The 17,500-nt window shown below is 47.4% G+C and overlaps 1 protein-coding gene across 1 annotated transcript in view; it reads left to right on the top strand.

Annotated features, from left to right (window-relative positions):
- Positions 1-11,612, top strand: part of LOC308167628 (calcium/calmodulin-dependent protein kinase type II subunit gamma-like) — a 39,493-nt gene extending 27,881 nt beyond the window's left edge. Inside the window, exons 14-23 of the mRNA XM_080542056.1 lie at positions 1,588-1,628; positions 2,190-2,273; positions 5,160-5,204; positions 5,563-5,608; positions 5,854-5,934; positions 7,913-8,050; positions 8,647-8,722; positions 9,756-9,850; positions 10,110-10,346; positions 10,966-11,612. Of these exons, the coding sequence (XP_080398182.1) occupies positions 1,588-1,628; positions 2,190-2,273; positions 5,160-5,204; positions 5,563-5,608; positions 5,854-5,934; positions 7,913-8,050; positions 8,647-8,722; positions 9,756-9,850; positions 10,110-10,342 (839 nt within the window). The 3' untranslated portion in view covers positions 10,343-10,346; positions 10,966-11,612. The remainder of the gene's footprint in view (positions 1-1,587; positions 1,629-2,189; positions 2,274-5,159; positions 5,205-5,562; positions 5,609-5,853; positions 5,935-7,912; positions 8,051-8,646; positions 8,723-9,755; positions 9,851-10,109; positions 10,347-10,965) is intronic.
- Positions 11,613-17,500: the final 5,888 nt, after the last annotated feature.

Genomic DNA, 17,500 nt, shown 5'->3' with positions numbered 1-17,500 from the left:
CCAGCCTCCCCTGTCGGAGATCCCCCCCCCCCCCCCCCCCAATATCCAATCAGATCTCAGTCCTGCCCAATAAGTTATGACCTGACGGAAGAAGAAGGAAGGGTGGCAGAGCAAAAGGGTGAATCTCCAAAGTCTTTCCCGGAAGTCCTTGAGTCCTTTAAGTCCTCGTTTCGGATTGGAGGTTTTCCTCCCTACGAGCTCTGATGTTGTGCCTCCTCCTCCTTCTCCTCCTCCTCCTCCTCCTTCTCCTCCTCCTCCAACACGTTACGAGGAGGAGGCCACAGGAGAGAGGAATGTGCGAGGAGGAATCAGGGAAAGACTTTGGGAGATTGTCCGCGGGGGCCATGCTGCTTTAATGTGCTATCACACCATGTGCATGTGTGGGTAGGAGGTGTGACAGTACGAATGTTGTGGCCAATCCGGTGCCAGCATGCCTCATCAGCTTAATGGAAGCGATGTACCCTGGGAGGTTGCCGATTTAGATGATGCATGGCTGGACCCGAGGATGAAGGCACATATGCTATACCTCCACACACACACACACACACACACACACACACACAGAGACCACCAGCGCATGAACTACCACAGGCAAACCGCCTGCCGCCTAAAACCTTGTGTGTTCACCCAACCTTCTCTCTGATAATAACACTACTGGGTCTTCTCTCTGATAATAACACTACTGAGTCTTCCAACCTTTCAACCTTTTCCTTTGTTCTTGTTTTCCCCCCCTCTCCCACTTGTAAATGCAAGGTAAGACACTGCTAGAGATATATTTTTTTATAGACCTAAGCCCAGAATTGTGTGCATGAGTGTGCGTGCGAGTGCGTGCGTGTGTGTGTGTCTGTCACTAAAAGAGAGCCGTCGAAACCAACGGTGGAGAGCTTTAGAGCTTTAGAGACCACCGGGGGGAAATGGCTGGACCTTGTTAACGGAAATCAATAATTTACATTAACCTGGATCTCCTCATCAGCCCAGCGTCAGTATGGATCAGACCATCCCTCTCCGTTAGATCGGCAAGCTGCTGCCATCTCACTCTCACCACCAGGCAGCCAGGGAACACACTGACAAAGTAGACTTCGCTCTGAAGTTCCCGAAACAATCTGCAACTTGCGGCAAATGATGTCTAAATGACTCTACCTTCCAATGAAGGCATTAGAAAAGACTGTTATGGAGTCTTGATGGAAGACACTGTAAATGCATTACACATTACACACGGGTATATTATAGAAAATGTCGGAACATAATTGTCAGGGTATTGGTGGCCACATATTTATATATATATATATATATATATATATATATATATATATATATATATATATATATATATATACACACACATATAGGTGTGTTCTATGAGTGTTTGGGATGCATGCCTGGTGTGGTCCAATCAAATGGAAAGAGATGTCATTGCCACTGAAACACCTGGAGAATCACTCCTTTTGGATGTCCTCAGGCCACTTCAACGACATTCTGACGCTCTCTCTCTTCCCCCCCACCCCCCCCTCTCTTTCTCCCTCCCTCCCTCTCTCTCTCCGTCTCTCTCTCTCTCTCTCTGTGTCTCTCTCTCTCTCCGTTTTACAGCATGCAAGAGTTTACTGAACAAGAAGTCGGAGTCTGCCAAGGTAAAGAGTGTTTCGTCATTGTCTTTTGCCCTTGTTAGCGGTTGCCTATACGGTCACATTAACAGCTCTATTGGCAGGATAAGTCACTTCTCTCTGCTCCCATCAGGTGCTTCTCCTTCTCTCTGCCTCCTCCCCTCGTGCTCTTGGGTTAGCTGTCCTCTTTTCATGCGGACGCGGACGCTCTCTGTTGCTATACCCAACCCTCCCCCTCCTCTCTCTCTCTCTCACTCTCACTCTCTCTCTTTTTCTCTGTCTATCTCCTGGGGGTACTATCTGCAGTAAGGCTGTGGTATTGAGAGCTAGCGAAGCAGCAAAGTGATGATATAAAGGGGCCGTTCTTCTTTATTCTCCTGCTCGTTTACCCCGGTTAGCTCGGCGGCCTGGGACAGTCTGCCTAGAGTACACATGATATCTACACCACATGATTCGTGTGTGTGTGTGTGTGTGTGTGTGTGTGTGTGTGTGCGCGTGTACGCGTGTACGCGTGTGTGCGTGCGATCGTGTGTGTGTGTGTGTGCGTGTGTGTGTGTGTGTTTGTTTGTGTGTGTGTCTTTGCCCCAGCCTTCGACCAACAACAGTAAGAACAGTATAGTGAGCGCCATCAATGCCCTGAAAGACAGCAACATGGCCGCCAACTCACAGATGGTACAGCCCTCATTCCTCACTGCTCTTTTGTGTTAGTGTGTGTCATGGCCTAGTTTGATGTTTTTGTTGTTCTTGAGCTCCTAGCATCCTAACCTAGCTCCTAGCATCCTAACCTAGCTACTAGCATCCTAACCTCCCTACTAGCATCCTAACCTGGCTACTAGCATCCTAACCTCCCTACTAGCATCCTAACCTCCCTACTAGCATCCTAACCTAGCTACTAGCATCCTAACCTCCCTACTAGCATCCTAACCTAGCTCCTAGCATCCTAACCTCCCTACTAACATCCTAACCTCCCTACTAACATCCTAACCTCCCTACTAGCATCCTAACCTAGCTCCTAGCATCCTAACCTCCCTACTAGCATCCTAACCTAGCTCCTAACATCCTAACCTCCCTACTAGCATCCTAACCTAGCTCCTAGCATCCTAACCTAGCTACTAACATCCTAACCTAGCTCCTAGCATCCTAACCTAGCTACTAGCATCCTAACCTAGCTACTAGCATCCTAACCTAGCTCCTAGCATCCTAACCTCCATACTAGCATCCTAACCTCCCTACTAGCATCCTAACCTCCCTACTAGCATCCTAACCTAGCTCCTAGCATCCTAACCTCCCTCCTAGCATCCTAACCTCCCTACTAGCATCCTAACCTCCCTACTAGCATCCTAACCTAGCTCCTAGCATCCTAACCTCCCTTCTAGCATCCTAACCTCCCTACTAGCATCATAACCTAGCTCCTAGCATCCTAACCTAACTTCTAGCATCCTAACCTAGCTACTAGCATCCTAACCTAGCTCCTAGCATCCTAACCTCCCTACTAGCATCCTAACCTCCCTACTAGCATCCTAACCTAGCTACTAGCATCCTAACCTAGCTCCTAGCATCCTAACCTCCCTACTAGCATCCTAACCTAGCTACTAGCATCCTAACCTCCCTACTAGCATCCTAACCTCCCTACTAACATCCTAACCTAGCTCCTAGCATCCTAACCTAGCTACTAGCATCCTAACCTAGCTACTAGCATCCTAACCTAGCTCCTAGCATCCTAACCTAGCCTACTAGCATCCTAACCTAGCTACTAGCATCCTAACCTAGCTCCTAGCATCCTAACCTAGCTACTAGCATCCTAACCTAGCTACTAGCATCCTAACCTAGCTCCTAGCATCCTAACCTAGCTCCTAGCATCCTAACCTCCCTACTAGCATCCTAACCTAGCTACTAGCATCCTAACCTCCCTACTAGCATCCTAACCTCCCTACTAGCATCCTAACCTAGCTACTAGCATCCTAACCTCCCTACTAGCATCCTAACCTCCCTACTAGCATCCTAACCTAGCTACTAGCATCCTAACCTCCCTACTAGCATCCTAACCTCCCTACTAGCATCCTAACCTAGCTACTAGCATCCTAACCTAGCTACTAGCATCCTAACCTAGCTCCTAGCATCCTAACCTCGCTACTAGCATCCTAACCTCCCTACTAGCATCCTAACCTCCCTACTAGCATCCTAACCTAGCTACTAGCATCCTAACCTAGCTACTAGCATCCTAACCTAGCTCCTAGCATCCTAACCTCCCTACTAGCATCCTAACCTAGCTACTAGCATCCTAACCTCCCTACTAGCATCCTAACCTCCCTACTAACATCCTAACCTAGCTCCTAGCATCCTAACCTAGCTACTAGCATCCTAACCTCCCTACTAGCATCCTAACCTAGCTACTAGCATCCTAACCTAGCTCCTAGCATCCTAACCTCCCTACTAACATCCTAACCTCCCTACTAACATCCTAACCTCCCTACTAGCATCCTAACCTAGCTACTAGCATCCTAACCTAGCTCCTAGCATCCTAACCTAGCTACTAGCATCCTAACCTAGCTCCTAGCATCCTAACCTCCCTACTAGCATTCTAACCTCCCTACTAGCATCCTAACCTAGCTACTAGCTAGGGTTGCCAACTGTCCCGTATATTCATCCAATCACAGGCCCCCTCATGCGTACGTTTAGTGTAAATGCGTCCCAATTCCTGCAATTCCATGTTTGTCCCGTATTTGGTAGTGAGAATGTTGGCAACCCTACTACTAGCATTCTGGCATATCTAGCTAACGTACCTTTCCTAGCATTTTAAAGGCTTGGTTCAGGATTTCTGAACCATATCTATGTATTCCTTCTTACCAGCAGTGCTGTCGATCGACGGGTACAATATTGGAACGTGTCCATGTTGTAGTGTCTATGCCTATGGAGGGCCTTTAGCTGATAGCATCTTCTGCACGAGTCACAATGCTACTACTGCAAGTTGACTCGGCACAAAGCTTAGTCTGTCCAAAAATAAATAAACCCAAATAAAATGCATAGATATGGTTCAGAATTCCTGAACCAACCCTTTAAAGGGGGCAATCTGTAATTGGTGCATCAACTTATTTACTTTTAAATGTATGATGTATAGCCGTTGATTTTTTCAAGGATATAACTGATAAATGCCTTGGGATATGCCTCTAATATAAGCTTGTGTTACTTCATTGTTTGTAAACAGTGCATTTGTAAACAAACGCTTTATCGCTTAAAACATGGTATTGTAACTATGATTTTGCTGTCCATCTCTTGTATGGTCATCCATAGCTCTGTCTACTAGAGTGGTTACATTTCTCCAGCCCATCCGTAGCTGTTTAGCAAAAAAAGTGGCGGGGAGCCCGCTTTGTTGTTTAAATTACAGATTGCGCCTTTAACCTCCCCTCCTAGAGCTATAACCACCACTCGTATTTGGATAGTTTTTGTGCTAAAGCATGCCCGTCTGTGAGTACACACATCTATGCAGTGTGTGTGTGCTTGTCCGTGCACTCAAGTGTGTGTGTGCCCAGACTAACTGTTTTCTCTTCTGCCCATCAGGAGTCTCAGAGCACTGTGGTGCACAACCCTCCTGACGGCGTCAAGGTGTGTGTGTGTGTCTGTGTGTCTATGTGTGTGTGGTTGTGTACATGTGTACTCACACTTATTTTGTGGCCTTGGATTCAGATGTCAGCTTGTAGTACTGATATTTTTCCTGCCAAAGAAAAAAAGCCAAGCAGCTTGCAAGATGTTGTTTTGTGTGAGCTGTTTTGGGATTATTATTATTATTATTATTATTATTATTATTATTATTATTATTATTATGTGGGTTCTTTGATCTAATGATTTAGTGTGTGTGTGTGTGTGTGTGTGTGTGTGTGTGTGTGTGTGTGTGTGTGTGTGTGTGTGTGTGTGTGTGTCTGTGTCTGTGTGTTATTTACGTTGTTTCTTTTTCTCTCTCCAGGGTTCCACTGACAGTTGTAACACCAATGACGAGGAGGATATGAAAGGTAGGAAGCTAGCTCACTCTTTCTCCTGCTCTCTCTCTCCATCACCTGTTCTTTTATTTATTTAAATTATTTTTTTCATCTCTCAGCAGAAGTCGAAATGTATGTATCTGATAGTGGTGTCCTCTAGCTGGTAGTGTGGTGAGATGTGTGTCTCGCCTTCTCTGACTGTGCGTGCGTGGCGTTTGTTTGTGTACGTACGTACGTGTGTGTGTGTGTGTGTGTGTGTGTGTGTGTGTGTGTTCTAGCGGACAGCGTGGTGATGAGTCAGGGCAGTGCCACAGAGGAGATGCCCCCCCTCTTGACCTCACCTCACAACTCACCTGCCAGTAAGTGTATCCATGGCAACAAAAAACAAACAAACAAACAAACTCTCGGTCTCGGTCACCCCCGGCAACTAAAACCCTCGTCATCAAAGGGGCGACCACCCTTGACACCCCCCCCACCCCCCCTTCCCACTGTCCATTCAGCTTCCCACCTTGTGCCCCCCCCTCTCCTCTGTGTCCTGACCCGAGCTTCAGCGCCACCTTCAGGAGCGAAGCTGTCTGTCCTCTGCAGCTGTTTGTGTCTTTTTGCCCCGCCCCCCCCCACCCCCCGCCCCCCCCATTCCTGAGCACAGTCCCTCTCCTCTGCTAAGGCATCTGCTGCTCTCTAGCTACCCAGTCCCCAGAGGCTCTGTGAGCACAGCTGCCTCGGAACCCTGGAATGACAACGGCCCAAACATGGCCTTCGTAAAGTAAAGTTTTTTTTTGTTTGGTTGTAGCGAATCACACAATTATAGAATCAGAATGGGGTCGGGGCCGGGTGTGCTGTTGGAGATGATTGATTGGGAAGTCAGTAAAGCCAATGGCGATGCGTCAGGAGTTCTTTCCTGATCTTTTGGGGTCGATTTGGGTAAACAAACAAAGGCCACGTTTGGCGCGTTGCTCCACCAGACCTTCCTAGCACCTGAGGACGGAAGAGTCGAGGAGATGAGGAGATGAGCTTCCCAGAAGCCCCGAGTCTGTCCAGCTGTGTCCCATGCCCCTCCGCTCTCCTCTCCTCTCCTCTCCTCTCCTCCACTCTCCTCTCTCCTCTCCTCTCCTCCTCTCCTCTCCTCCGCTCTCTCCTCTCCTCCGCTCTCCTCTTCTCCACCTCTCCTCTGCTCTCCTCTCCTCTCCTCTCCTCTCCTCTCCTCTCCTGCTCTCCTCTCCTGCTCTCCTCTCCTCCACTCTCCTCTCCTCTTCTCACCTCTCCTCTGCTCTGCTCTGCTCTCCTCTCCTCTCCTCTGCTCTCCTCTCCTCTGCTCTTCTCTCCTCTCCTCTGCTCTCCTCTCCTCTCCTCCACTCTCCTCTCCTCTCCTCCTCTGCTCTCCTCTCCTCTCCTCTCCTCTCCTCCGCTCTCCTCTCCTCTCCTCTTCTCTCCTCTCCTCTCCTCTCCTCTCCTCCTCTGCTCTCCTCTCCTCTCCTCTTCTCTCCTCCTATCCTCTCCTGTCCTGTCTTCCACACACACATACTGATGAAGGAGACTCCTACCCTTGTCACCTCTCTTCTCCTCCTCCTCCTCCTCCTCGGGCGTTCCAGCGTTACCACCAGCCCCCCAACCCCCCCCCATGTCTTCTTTTCCTCTTCCTCCCTTCTTCCAGTGTTGTCTGTCATCCTCCCCTTTTTGTTTGTCTCTGAACGACATTATGCTCTCCCATAGGTCACCCTCACACCTTCTGGGAGCCAATGGCAGGCCAGTGTTCTGGGCCCTCCCTCTCTTTGCTCCTAGGAGTTTGTGTGTGTGTGTGTGTGTGTGTGTGTGTGTGTGTGTGTGTGTGTGTGCGCGTGTGTGTGTGTGTGTGTGTGTGTGTGTGTGTGTGTGTGTGTGCGTGTGCGTGTGCGTGTGTGTGTGTGTGTTTTGAAAAGAGGGCACCGTTTGTGTCCTTGCGCTGTAAGAATAGAATAGGAAGGAACACGAACACAGAAGTGAAATGAGAGAGAACATAACAACACACATCACAACAGTACCGAGACCCAGTTAGTTAGGTTTGATTCATCCTCGGATGAGCTGCTCAACCCCCCCTCATCCCATTGTCTGTCTGTCTGTCTGTCTGTCTGTGTCCTTTTGATGGTACTGTCTGTCTTTACCCTGCACTAACAACCGCATTTGGTGTGTCTTGTCCTGGTTTGTCACGAAGTGTGTCTGAGTGTACGTCCCTAACCGCATGCTTGTTGTGAGTGTGTGTCTGTGTGTGTTTGTGTGTAGTAGACCATACGTGTGTGTGTTTGTGTGGACCATACGTGTGTGTGTTTGTGTGTGTTGACCATGTGTTATGTGTTACAGCCGATGATCACCTGCATGACGTAGCTCGTATGGCGTGGAACAGCACAGGCCAATCCTCCTGCCCCGAGTCCGAGCATGCTCAGTCCACCGCTCCGCTAGGGAGCAACACTGTCCCTGCCCACACCAACACATGGCCGAGTAAGAGCACACACACACACACACACACACACACACACACACACACACACACACATACACTAAGTAGCCCTAGCTGTAAGATGGCTAGGAAAGGTTGGCGAAACGCGAGAGAAAGAGAGAGGTATATTACCCAGAAGAACAGCTGTTGGTGAGCTTGGAAAGAGGGAATGAAAGAAAATAAGGTACAGAGAGAGAGAGAGAGAGAGGGGGGGGGAGAAAGTGAAGGTTGAAGAGGTGTGGAGAGAGGGAGAGATAAGAGGTGGCTGGAGACGGGAGGACAGTTGTTGGGGGAGGGATGTGGGGTTAGATCAGTCTGGAGGAGACGGGAGCCATCTGTCTCATCTTTCTCCTCCCTCCCTCCCTCCCTCCCTCCCTCTCTCCCCCTCTCCCTCTCTCCTTCGCTCCTTCTCTCGCTCTGCCTTTCCCCCTCATTCCGACCGTTGTCTATCCTTCTCCTCTAACTCACCTTTCTCCTCTCTCTCCCTCTCTTTTCCTGACCCATCTTCCTCTCTCCTCCCCCCCCTCTCTCTCTCTCTCTCTTTCTTTCTTTCTCTCTCTCTATCAATCTATCTCTCTCCCCCTCTCCCTCTCTCTAGCTCGTAAGCAGGAGATCATTAAGATAACAGAGCAGTTGATCGAGGCCGTCAACAACGGAGACTTTGAGGCCTACACGTGAGTAGACGACTACACTTCCCATGATGCACTAGGACTTCCTGAGCACTGCTACAGTGACATCTCAGCCAATACGTAGGGCTCCAAAGTGGTGTATTGTAACAGATGCCAATTTTAAAAAGTGGTGTATTGTAACGATGCCAATTGGAAAAAAAAGAAAAGTGGTGTATTGTAAAAGGTGCCAATTTAAGAAAGTGGTGTATTGTAAAAGATGCAAATAAAAAAAACTGGTATATAGTAAAAGATGCAAATGAAGAGATTTCGATGTACAGTATGTGTAATGAGGATGTTGGAAGCTATTGCTATCAGCAATGGTTTTTTTTTAAACAAAGTTTTTATTCAAAGAGTACTATCAGCAATGTTTAACTACTTGTATGCCCTCTCTCTCTGTCCCTCTCTCTCTCTGTCCCTCTCTCTCTTTCTGTCCCTCTCTCTCCGTCCCTCTCTCTGTCTCTGCCTCTCTCTCTGTCTCTGCCTCTCTCTCTGTCCTTCTCTCTCTCTGTCCTTCTCTCTCTCTGTCCTTCTCTTTCTGTCCTTCTCTCTTTCTCCTTCTCTCTCTTTCTCCTTCTCTCTTTCTCCTCTCTCGCTCTCTGTCCTTCTCTCTCTGTCCTTCTCTCTCTGTCCTTCTCTCTCTGTCCTTCTCTCTCTCTCTCTCCTTCTCTCTCTGTCCCTCTCTCTCCCTCTCTCTCTCTCTCCTTCTCTCTCTGTCCCTCTCTCTCTCTCCCTCTCTCTCTCTCTCCTTCTCTCTCTCTCCTTCTCTCTCTGTCTCTGTCCTCTCTCTCTCCTCTCTCTCTCTATTTGTTGTCCTCTCTCTCTCTCCTTCTCTCTCCTCTCTCCTTCTCTCTCTCCTTCTCTCTCCTTTTCTCTCTCTTTATTTGTCCTTCTCTCTCTCTCTCCTTCTCTCTCTCTCTCCTTCTCTCTCTCTCTCTCCTTCTCTCTCTCTCTCTCCTTCTCTCTCTCTCCTTCTCTCTCCTCTCTCTCTCTCTCTCTCTCTCTCTCTCTCTCTCTCTCTCTCTCTCTCTCTCTCTCTCAGGAGGATTTGTGATCCTGGTCTGACCTCGTTTGAACCAGAGGCTCTGGGGAACCTGGTGGAGGGCATGGACTTCCACAAGTTCTACTTTGAAAACTGTGAGTGTTACACACACACACACACACACACACACACACACACTCACACACACACACACACACACACACACACACACACACACACACATATATATATATTCATAGTTTGAAAACTGTTTCAAGGGACGCTCAGTCACATTTCTATTCTTCATCACTAGCGTATCCCACAAATATTCAATAACTCTGTGCGTGTGCGTGCGTGCGTGCGTGTGTGCGTGCGTGTGTGTGTGTGTGTGTGTGTGTGTGTGTGTGTGTGCAGTGCTGAGTAAGAACAGTAAGCCGGTCCACACCACCCTGCTGAACCCACACGTGCACCTGATTGGAGAGGACGCCGCCTGCATCGCGTACATCCGTCTCACGCAGTTTGTCGACGGCAACGGCCGCCCGCGCTCCAGCCAATCAGAGGAGACCAGGGTCTGGCATCGCCGTGACAGCAAGTGGCTCAACGTTCACTTCCACTGCTCAGGAGCACCCGCCGCACCGCTACAGTGATCAGGTACACACACACACACACACACACACACGCACACACACACTCACGCACACACACACATACACACACACACACACACACACACACACACACACACAGTCTGCCAGGTTCCCATGGGTCCTTGAAGTTTGTGAATTTGAAAAAAGAAAATCAAGGCCTTAAAAGTTTTTTTTTTTTTTTTTTTTGGGTCATTGAAAGTGCTTTAATTCTCCTCTCTCTCTCTCTCAAAATTGAAATTGAAATTATATATTCAAATTCTTTTTTTACATAATTATAGTAGATAAGTCACATTGCTTAACTTAACACAGTAACTTTACACATATTTCACAATATATTGTTTTGCTCTGCTGTGGTAGAGAAGGCAAGAGACCATCTAGTGTTCACACATTCAAGCCTCTCTTTTTAATTGTTGTCTGTGAGCGGATAGTTCCTATTATATAAATGCTCATCTAGATCTGTCTCAAACTATGCCGTGTTGGGTCCTTGAATTTGAGGGAATTGAGCCTTGAAAGTCCTTGAAAAGTGCTTGAATTTGATGTTTCAGAAGGTGTGGGAACCCTGGTCTGCTCTCTACCCTCTCTATCTCTCATGTGACCTCCCCACCCCTCTCTCTCTCTCTCAGTGGTCCTGTGGCTCCAGTCTACTGGAGTGTGTGTTTTGGGGGAGTGTTTTCGGTGAGTGTGTTTTGAGGGCGAGTCCTTCTTTGGATTGGCCAATGCCAGGAGCCCGGCCGGGCGAGATCGCACCCACTCCACGACACCAACCAATCCCGTCCCTCCTTTGACCCGCTGGGGGCTGGCCGAGCGCGGACTCCGCCCCCATGGGATGATGCATGCATCTGACGCCCAATAGGAGGGCGCGTCTTTGCCCTCTGACCCCTCCCCTGGCAGCCATCTTTCTTCTGCCCGTGTGAGATGCGAAGTCCGGGGGAGGAGAGGGTTTCCAGTTGAACTTGTGACAGTTATGAGTATGAGTTATGAATATACCGTGTAAAATATGACTAGATGTACCAGAAACCACCAAACCCAAACAAGCATTTATATATAATATACATATATAAGGGACGACAGAGAGGAAGAGTGTGATATAGGAGCTGTATTGTTTGTCTCTAGGAGTCGCCGGGCAGACATTTTTGTCTGGATTGTTGGAAATTTTTAAAGAGCTGTAAGGGAAACAATTCCCCCAAGCGGAAAGTCTAGAGGGGAAAAAAAACAAGTCCGTTTTAATCAGAAGATGTGAGATCTCGGTGAAAAAAACGAGAACTTGATATATCAAAAAAACGTGAAGCACCAAAGTGTAGAACTTTAGGCTTTTTACGCGTTTCTGTGTTGTTTTTGTTTGTTTGTTTGATTGTTTGTTTGTTTGTTTGTTTGTTTTGAGAGAGAAGGGAAGTTAAGAGCGTGGAGCGGGTGGGTGGGTGGGTGGGGGGGTGGGCGTTCGTGAGCGCTCTGTCCTGTTTTATTTTTTCTCTGTTTTTAGCGTTGTTTTCTGTTGCATCTCTGTGAGTCTCTGAGACTCGCGTCTGGCTGATTCTGTGTTTTGAGGCTAATTTGAAGTGGCGGGAGTTTTTAAAAAGGGTTTTTATTGTGCAAGTGAAGCTGCCGTGTATACGTGTATAGGTATGTCTGTCTGCAGTGTGGGGGATAGGTCGGCTTTTAGGGAAAGGCGTCTGCGTTTTGCATGTTTTCCCTCCTTCCGTCTCCCTTTCTCTTCCCTCTCTCTCCCTCTCTTTCTCCCCCCCCCCTCTCTCTCTCTCCCTCTCTTTCTCCCCCCCCCCTCTCTCTCTCTCTCTCTCTCTGTCTCTCTCTCTCTTTTTCTCCCCTTCCCTTTCCCCTCTCTCAAGGCTTTCTGTTCTCCAGGTCCTGTTGGTCTGTGGTACAGTGTATGTGTGTGTGTATATATATATTTACATATATATATATATATACACATGTATTTTAGAGACACTCCTACAGAGCACCTGGCCATGGGGACTCCCTGTGCTCAGCCCCGTGACTATGACCTCAGCCTGTCTAGGGCCTGGTATGACACTTTTAATGGCCCGCATGAAACAAACCCTCAGATTAAATAGCATGTTCCTTAACCCGATGTAGGTCTTTCTCGCTCGCTCGCGCGCACACACACACACACACACACACACACACACACGGTCACATAAACACACGCCGCACACACTCCCAAGGACTCAGTTACACACCCATGGCCATGTGACTTTGGAGTTCTCCGTCCAGAATGACACACTGCTTGACCTAAACTCTATAATGTCGTTCTAAACTCCGCCCCCCCCGCCCAACTCCACCAACCCAAACTATTCCGACCCGCATCCCCCTTTAGCTGTCTCTTACTTGCTGTGTGAAATACATATCATACACACTCACGCATCGTGGTGTGTCAAAGGCTTTGTAACATATCTGCACCGCTATGCCCTGTGACTATGGTTGTAACCTGTTTGCAGTGCTACTGTCACGTCTCCGCCCGTCCACACAGTGTGTGTGTGTAGTCTCCACCCAACGCCCCCCCCCCTTTCCTCTCCGTCCGTCTGTGGAGATGTGTCTCACGTCTGTCTCTCTGTTCCTCTGTGCTGGTTTTGAGTTTTTCGTTGTCGTTTTTAATCGGTGTTTTAAAAAGAAAAACTGTCGTTTTTTGCTGTTTGGTCAATTCACCGCTCAGCCAAGCTAGAGTTCTGCACTCTCCCACACACACACACACACACACACACACACACACACACACACACACACACACACACGCACACACACACACAAGAAACACTGCCTAGAGTGTAACCCAAACACAGTATGCCCCCCCCCCCCCCCCCAGACAACAGGTCTCAGATCAGAGCAGCTGGTTATAGTATGATGAGGAGGAAGGGGAGGGGGCTGATTCCAATTTAGTTGTAGAAAGTGAACACACACACACACACACACACACACACATAAAGGGAAACGTGGATGAACCAGCAGACTGCCAATCGAAAGGCAGCATTATGATTGATTTATTATGATTGATTGATTAAGATTAAATTATTGATTTATTTATAGTAATCCCCCCCCCCCCCCCTCACTGGTATTTTAGTCCCGTCAGCTCGTGCAGGTGAGAGAGGCGTTTCAGAGAGTGTTGGTCGCGCAAGATCAGTGAACTATTTATGCAGTTTAACCAGAGAGGGAGATGTATGCATGTTTTAGTTACCCATTTTCACCATGTACCTAACCTGAATAAGGATGGAGACTGTGTTTATGATATATAATAACATTTGCATCTTTGAAATGAAAAACTTCCATCAAGAATATTGAATAGGTGACATGAAATAATAATAAAAAAAAGAAACAACAACAAAAAAAAACACAATAAAAAAATAATTATATATATATATTTATATATATGTATATATAATGTATAAAAAAAACACAAAAAAAACATGATTCAGGAGCCGTAGCTTGGTATGAAGCCCTTGTTGTTAGTATTTTCCCTGCGTTGTTATGATATCCAGTGCTATCGGGCTGCGCTTTCTTTCCCCAGCCGTCACTTGGGTGCTGGAGTTTTTTGCATGATCATGATGTACAATTAATAAAAAACCATGAATTGACGACTATCAAGTGTTTGTCTGAATGTTAGTTGGTCTTCATCATAGCTTTGTTATTCTTCAAAACTTGGATCTTGAAAGTATTTAATAAAAATACTATTTCAGCACCGGCCCATCTCTTCCTGTCTCTCTTTTCCTAGGTGGGGGTGGGGTCAGTGTGTTGGGATTTATGTGTTTTCATGTGATTTAAGAAGTTGTTGTTTAATACAGATGAGTTGTGTTTGGGTCTTTGTTGATTTTAAATGGTGAATGTATGAAGGGGAGGCTGTTGGGAGGTAGAAATTAAAGGTATTTGATACCATTCCTCATTCCATTCTATGAATTACAATGAGCCCGTCCTCCGATTTCTACCTTCACCAGCCTCTCGTGATTCTCTAAGGTCTTCTAATCGGCCCCAGAGAAGCAGAGAAACTTCCCTCCAATACAACAATAACACAATCAATTATCCTCATTGTAACACTAATGTCATTGTCTGAGACACAGTTGAACAACAGATACAATGACATTCTGAATTTGCCACGCTCTGTGTGTCTGGCTGTGGCCATGTGCTAGTGTTCTCTCTCTCTCTCTCTCTCTCTCTCTCTCTCTCTCTCTCTCTCTCTCACACACACACAATTCTCGTATACCCCTGACTCCTGCCCAAGCCTGAGACAGCACTAAAGCAGTTTCTCTCTTATTTTAAGTAAGTCTTCTTATTCACACCTTTTATATTATTCCTGCCGTGCCGTGTAGTCTTAAATAAACTAGGACCCGAAACCTTATCTAAGGCGCTATTGTGGTCTTACTTAAGACAAGGGTGTTATTTTAAGCAGTGTGCCCCAGTGAGTGCATGTGGAGATGTAGGACAGGTCTCCTGGTTCTTCTCTTCTCTGTTTGATTAATGAGGTGGCCTCTGCAGCAGGTCAACTCCTCTACCTTCTGTCTCTCTCTCTCTCACACACACACACACACACACACACACACACACAGGAAAAACAAACGGTTTCCAGCATGCCATTCATTCTCTACCCCCTTTCCAAAGCCCCCTTGTTTCTACATCTTGTTTAAAGCGAGGATGAATCCACTCCCACTCCACTCTCTGCATGTAGCCTAGCGGGCGCTAATGCAGCTACCTCAGGATACCCTGCCATTACTTTAAAAGGTCACAGGATAAACATTAGCTGGTGTGTGGTGAGTAGACAGACACCTCACTCTGAACCGCGGTCGTGGAGAGCCAATGCCGCCTGTGGCCACCAGATGGCGTGATGGTCGCATCCGGGAGCAGAAACGAGGAACACGAACGCGGATTAGACAAATCCCGAAAATCACCCAACAGAGATGAATGAATGAATGAATGAATGAATGAATAAATGAAAGCTTTATTTCGAACATGTGAAAAAAGAAATAGTTATAACAACAAAAAACAAAACAAAAAACAAGAAAAAACAAAACAAAACAAAAAACACTATTTACTTAACATGTCCGAAAAGGAGTAGGAAGAAGCATAACTTTATTTAATCCTACTCCTTCTCCAATACTCAGAGATTAATAATTAATAATCTACAGTTAACTTCAAAATTAATATAATATTTTTTTAATTAAATCACATTTATTTACGTATTTACATATTTACCAACAATAGAAAACAGATAATGTAAATAAACAAATAATCAGTGAAAACACCTCAGATCAATGAAGGAGTCCATAATTTTGTCAACAAGCAGGTGTTTTAATACTCAATTCATGTTTCACACAACACTAAGGGAAACAGACAGATGGGGGGGGGGGGGGATGATGACACTGTCTCATGTCACCGAGTCTAAAGGTACTTCACAGCTTTTTAACCAGAGATTACAAACCCTCTCCTCTCGCCGTCTCGTAACCACGGAACCTATTTACATTTTTTCCCAACGATTTAGCATGAATCTCTGGGCAGTGCTTTTTAAAGTCATTAAACATCAAAGCGTCTCATCATGTCATGATCATACAGTAGACAGTTACATGTTATGTAGTTATGCAGTAGATGCAGGCGTATGTACAGTATTTAAAAAAGAGGCATAGGATCGTTTCTTGTCGAGAGAAACAGTTAGTTATCGACTACAAGATGCTTCACGACACAATGACACAGCACATTGGAGTACAAGTCCATTCAGTAAAAAAAACAACGTCTGAGCCATAATAGATCCAGATATACATACAGGTGGATAACGGCTCTGGGAGAGGGGGAAAAAACAAACAGGACAATGTCGCCACCTACTGGTTGGAACACACACTCGCTCAGAGAAAGAGAGAGAGAGAGTGAGAGAAACATTCAGCTAACAGTAAGTTAAACATGTTGGCCATCAAACTCGGTCAAGAATTAATGCAACACACAAAAAACAACCGGAACGCACTTTCCTACATCTTTCTACTCACTACGGTAACATCATCTGGAGCCGCTCAGGGAGATATGTACAAAAGAGAAATATGACCCTGCCCTTGGCTTTCCAATGGCTTTGAAAGGGGAGAGAAGAGTTGTCCAGTCCAGGTTCACAGGGGACATAGCATTGTCGTGAGTAGAACAGACAGTAGAAGACAGTCTAAATGAACAATAGCATACTATATCAGTCTGAAGAGACTTCATATTCAAGCACCCTTTATGATCTAACAGTGTTTCTCACCCCGACCGTATTGTCTAGTTAATACCGTGCATCACAACACCATTATAGGAACCCCCCCCGCACCCCTGTCAAAGTAGTACCTAATACTACCAAAGTAGTACCTATACCCCACCCTAACCCCTACGCACGCATGGATGCACACATACACACACACACACACACACACCCACACACACACACACACAGTACAGTACAGTTACAACCACTCAGTCAACCATGGAGAGCCAGAGTTTACATTACAGAGTATGGACTGGATGGCCGTGGGTACATAGTATTACAGGTTCACATCGTCTGATTAGTAAGCAGAGCCTCCCTTTCCTCTCCTCTCCTCTCCTCTCCTCTCCTCTCCTCTCCTCTCCTCTCCTCTCCTCTCCTCTCCTTTCCTTTCCTCTCCTCTCCTCTCCTCTCCTCTCCTCTCCTCTCCTCTCCTCTCCTCTCCTCTCCTCTCCTCTCCTCTCCTCTCCTCTCCTCTCCTCTCCTCTCCTCTCCTCTCCTCTCCCCTCCTCTCCTCTCCTCTCCCCTCTCCTCCTCCACCCGCCTTCCCTTCCTCTCCCCTCCTCTCCCTCCCCTCCTCTCCTCTCCCTCCCCTCCTCCACCCACCTTCCCTTCCTCACCTCTCCCTCCACCCCCTCCCCTCCTCTCATCTCCCTCCTCTCCTCCACCGCCCTTCCCTTCCTCTCCTCTCCCTCCCCTCCTCCTCCACCCCCCTTCCTCTCCTCTCCTCTCCTCTCCCTCCCCTCCTCCACCCACCTTCCCTTCCTCTCCTCTCCCTCCACCCCCTCCCCTCCTCTCATCTCCCTCCTCTCCTCCACCGCCCTTCCCTTCCTCTCCTCTCCCTCCCCTCCTCCTCCACCCCCCTTCCTCTCCTCTCCTCTCCCTCCCCTCCTCCACCTCCCTTCCCTTCCTCTCCTCTCCTATCCTCTCCACCCCCCTTC

The sequence above is a fragment of the Nansenia antarctica genome (assembly GCF_963989245.1).
Source record: "Nansenia antarctica genome assembly, chromosome: 11".
Lineage (NCBI taxonomy): Eukaryota > Metazoa > Chordata > Actinopteri > Argentiniformes > Microstomatidae > Nansenia > Nansenia antarctica.
This window is presented reverse-complemented; position numbering and strand designations above follow the sequence as displayed.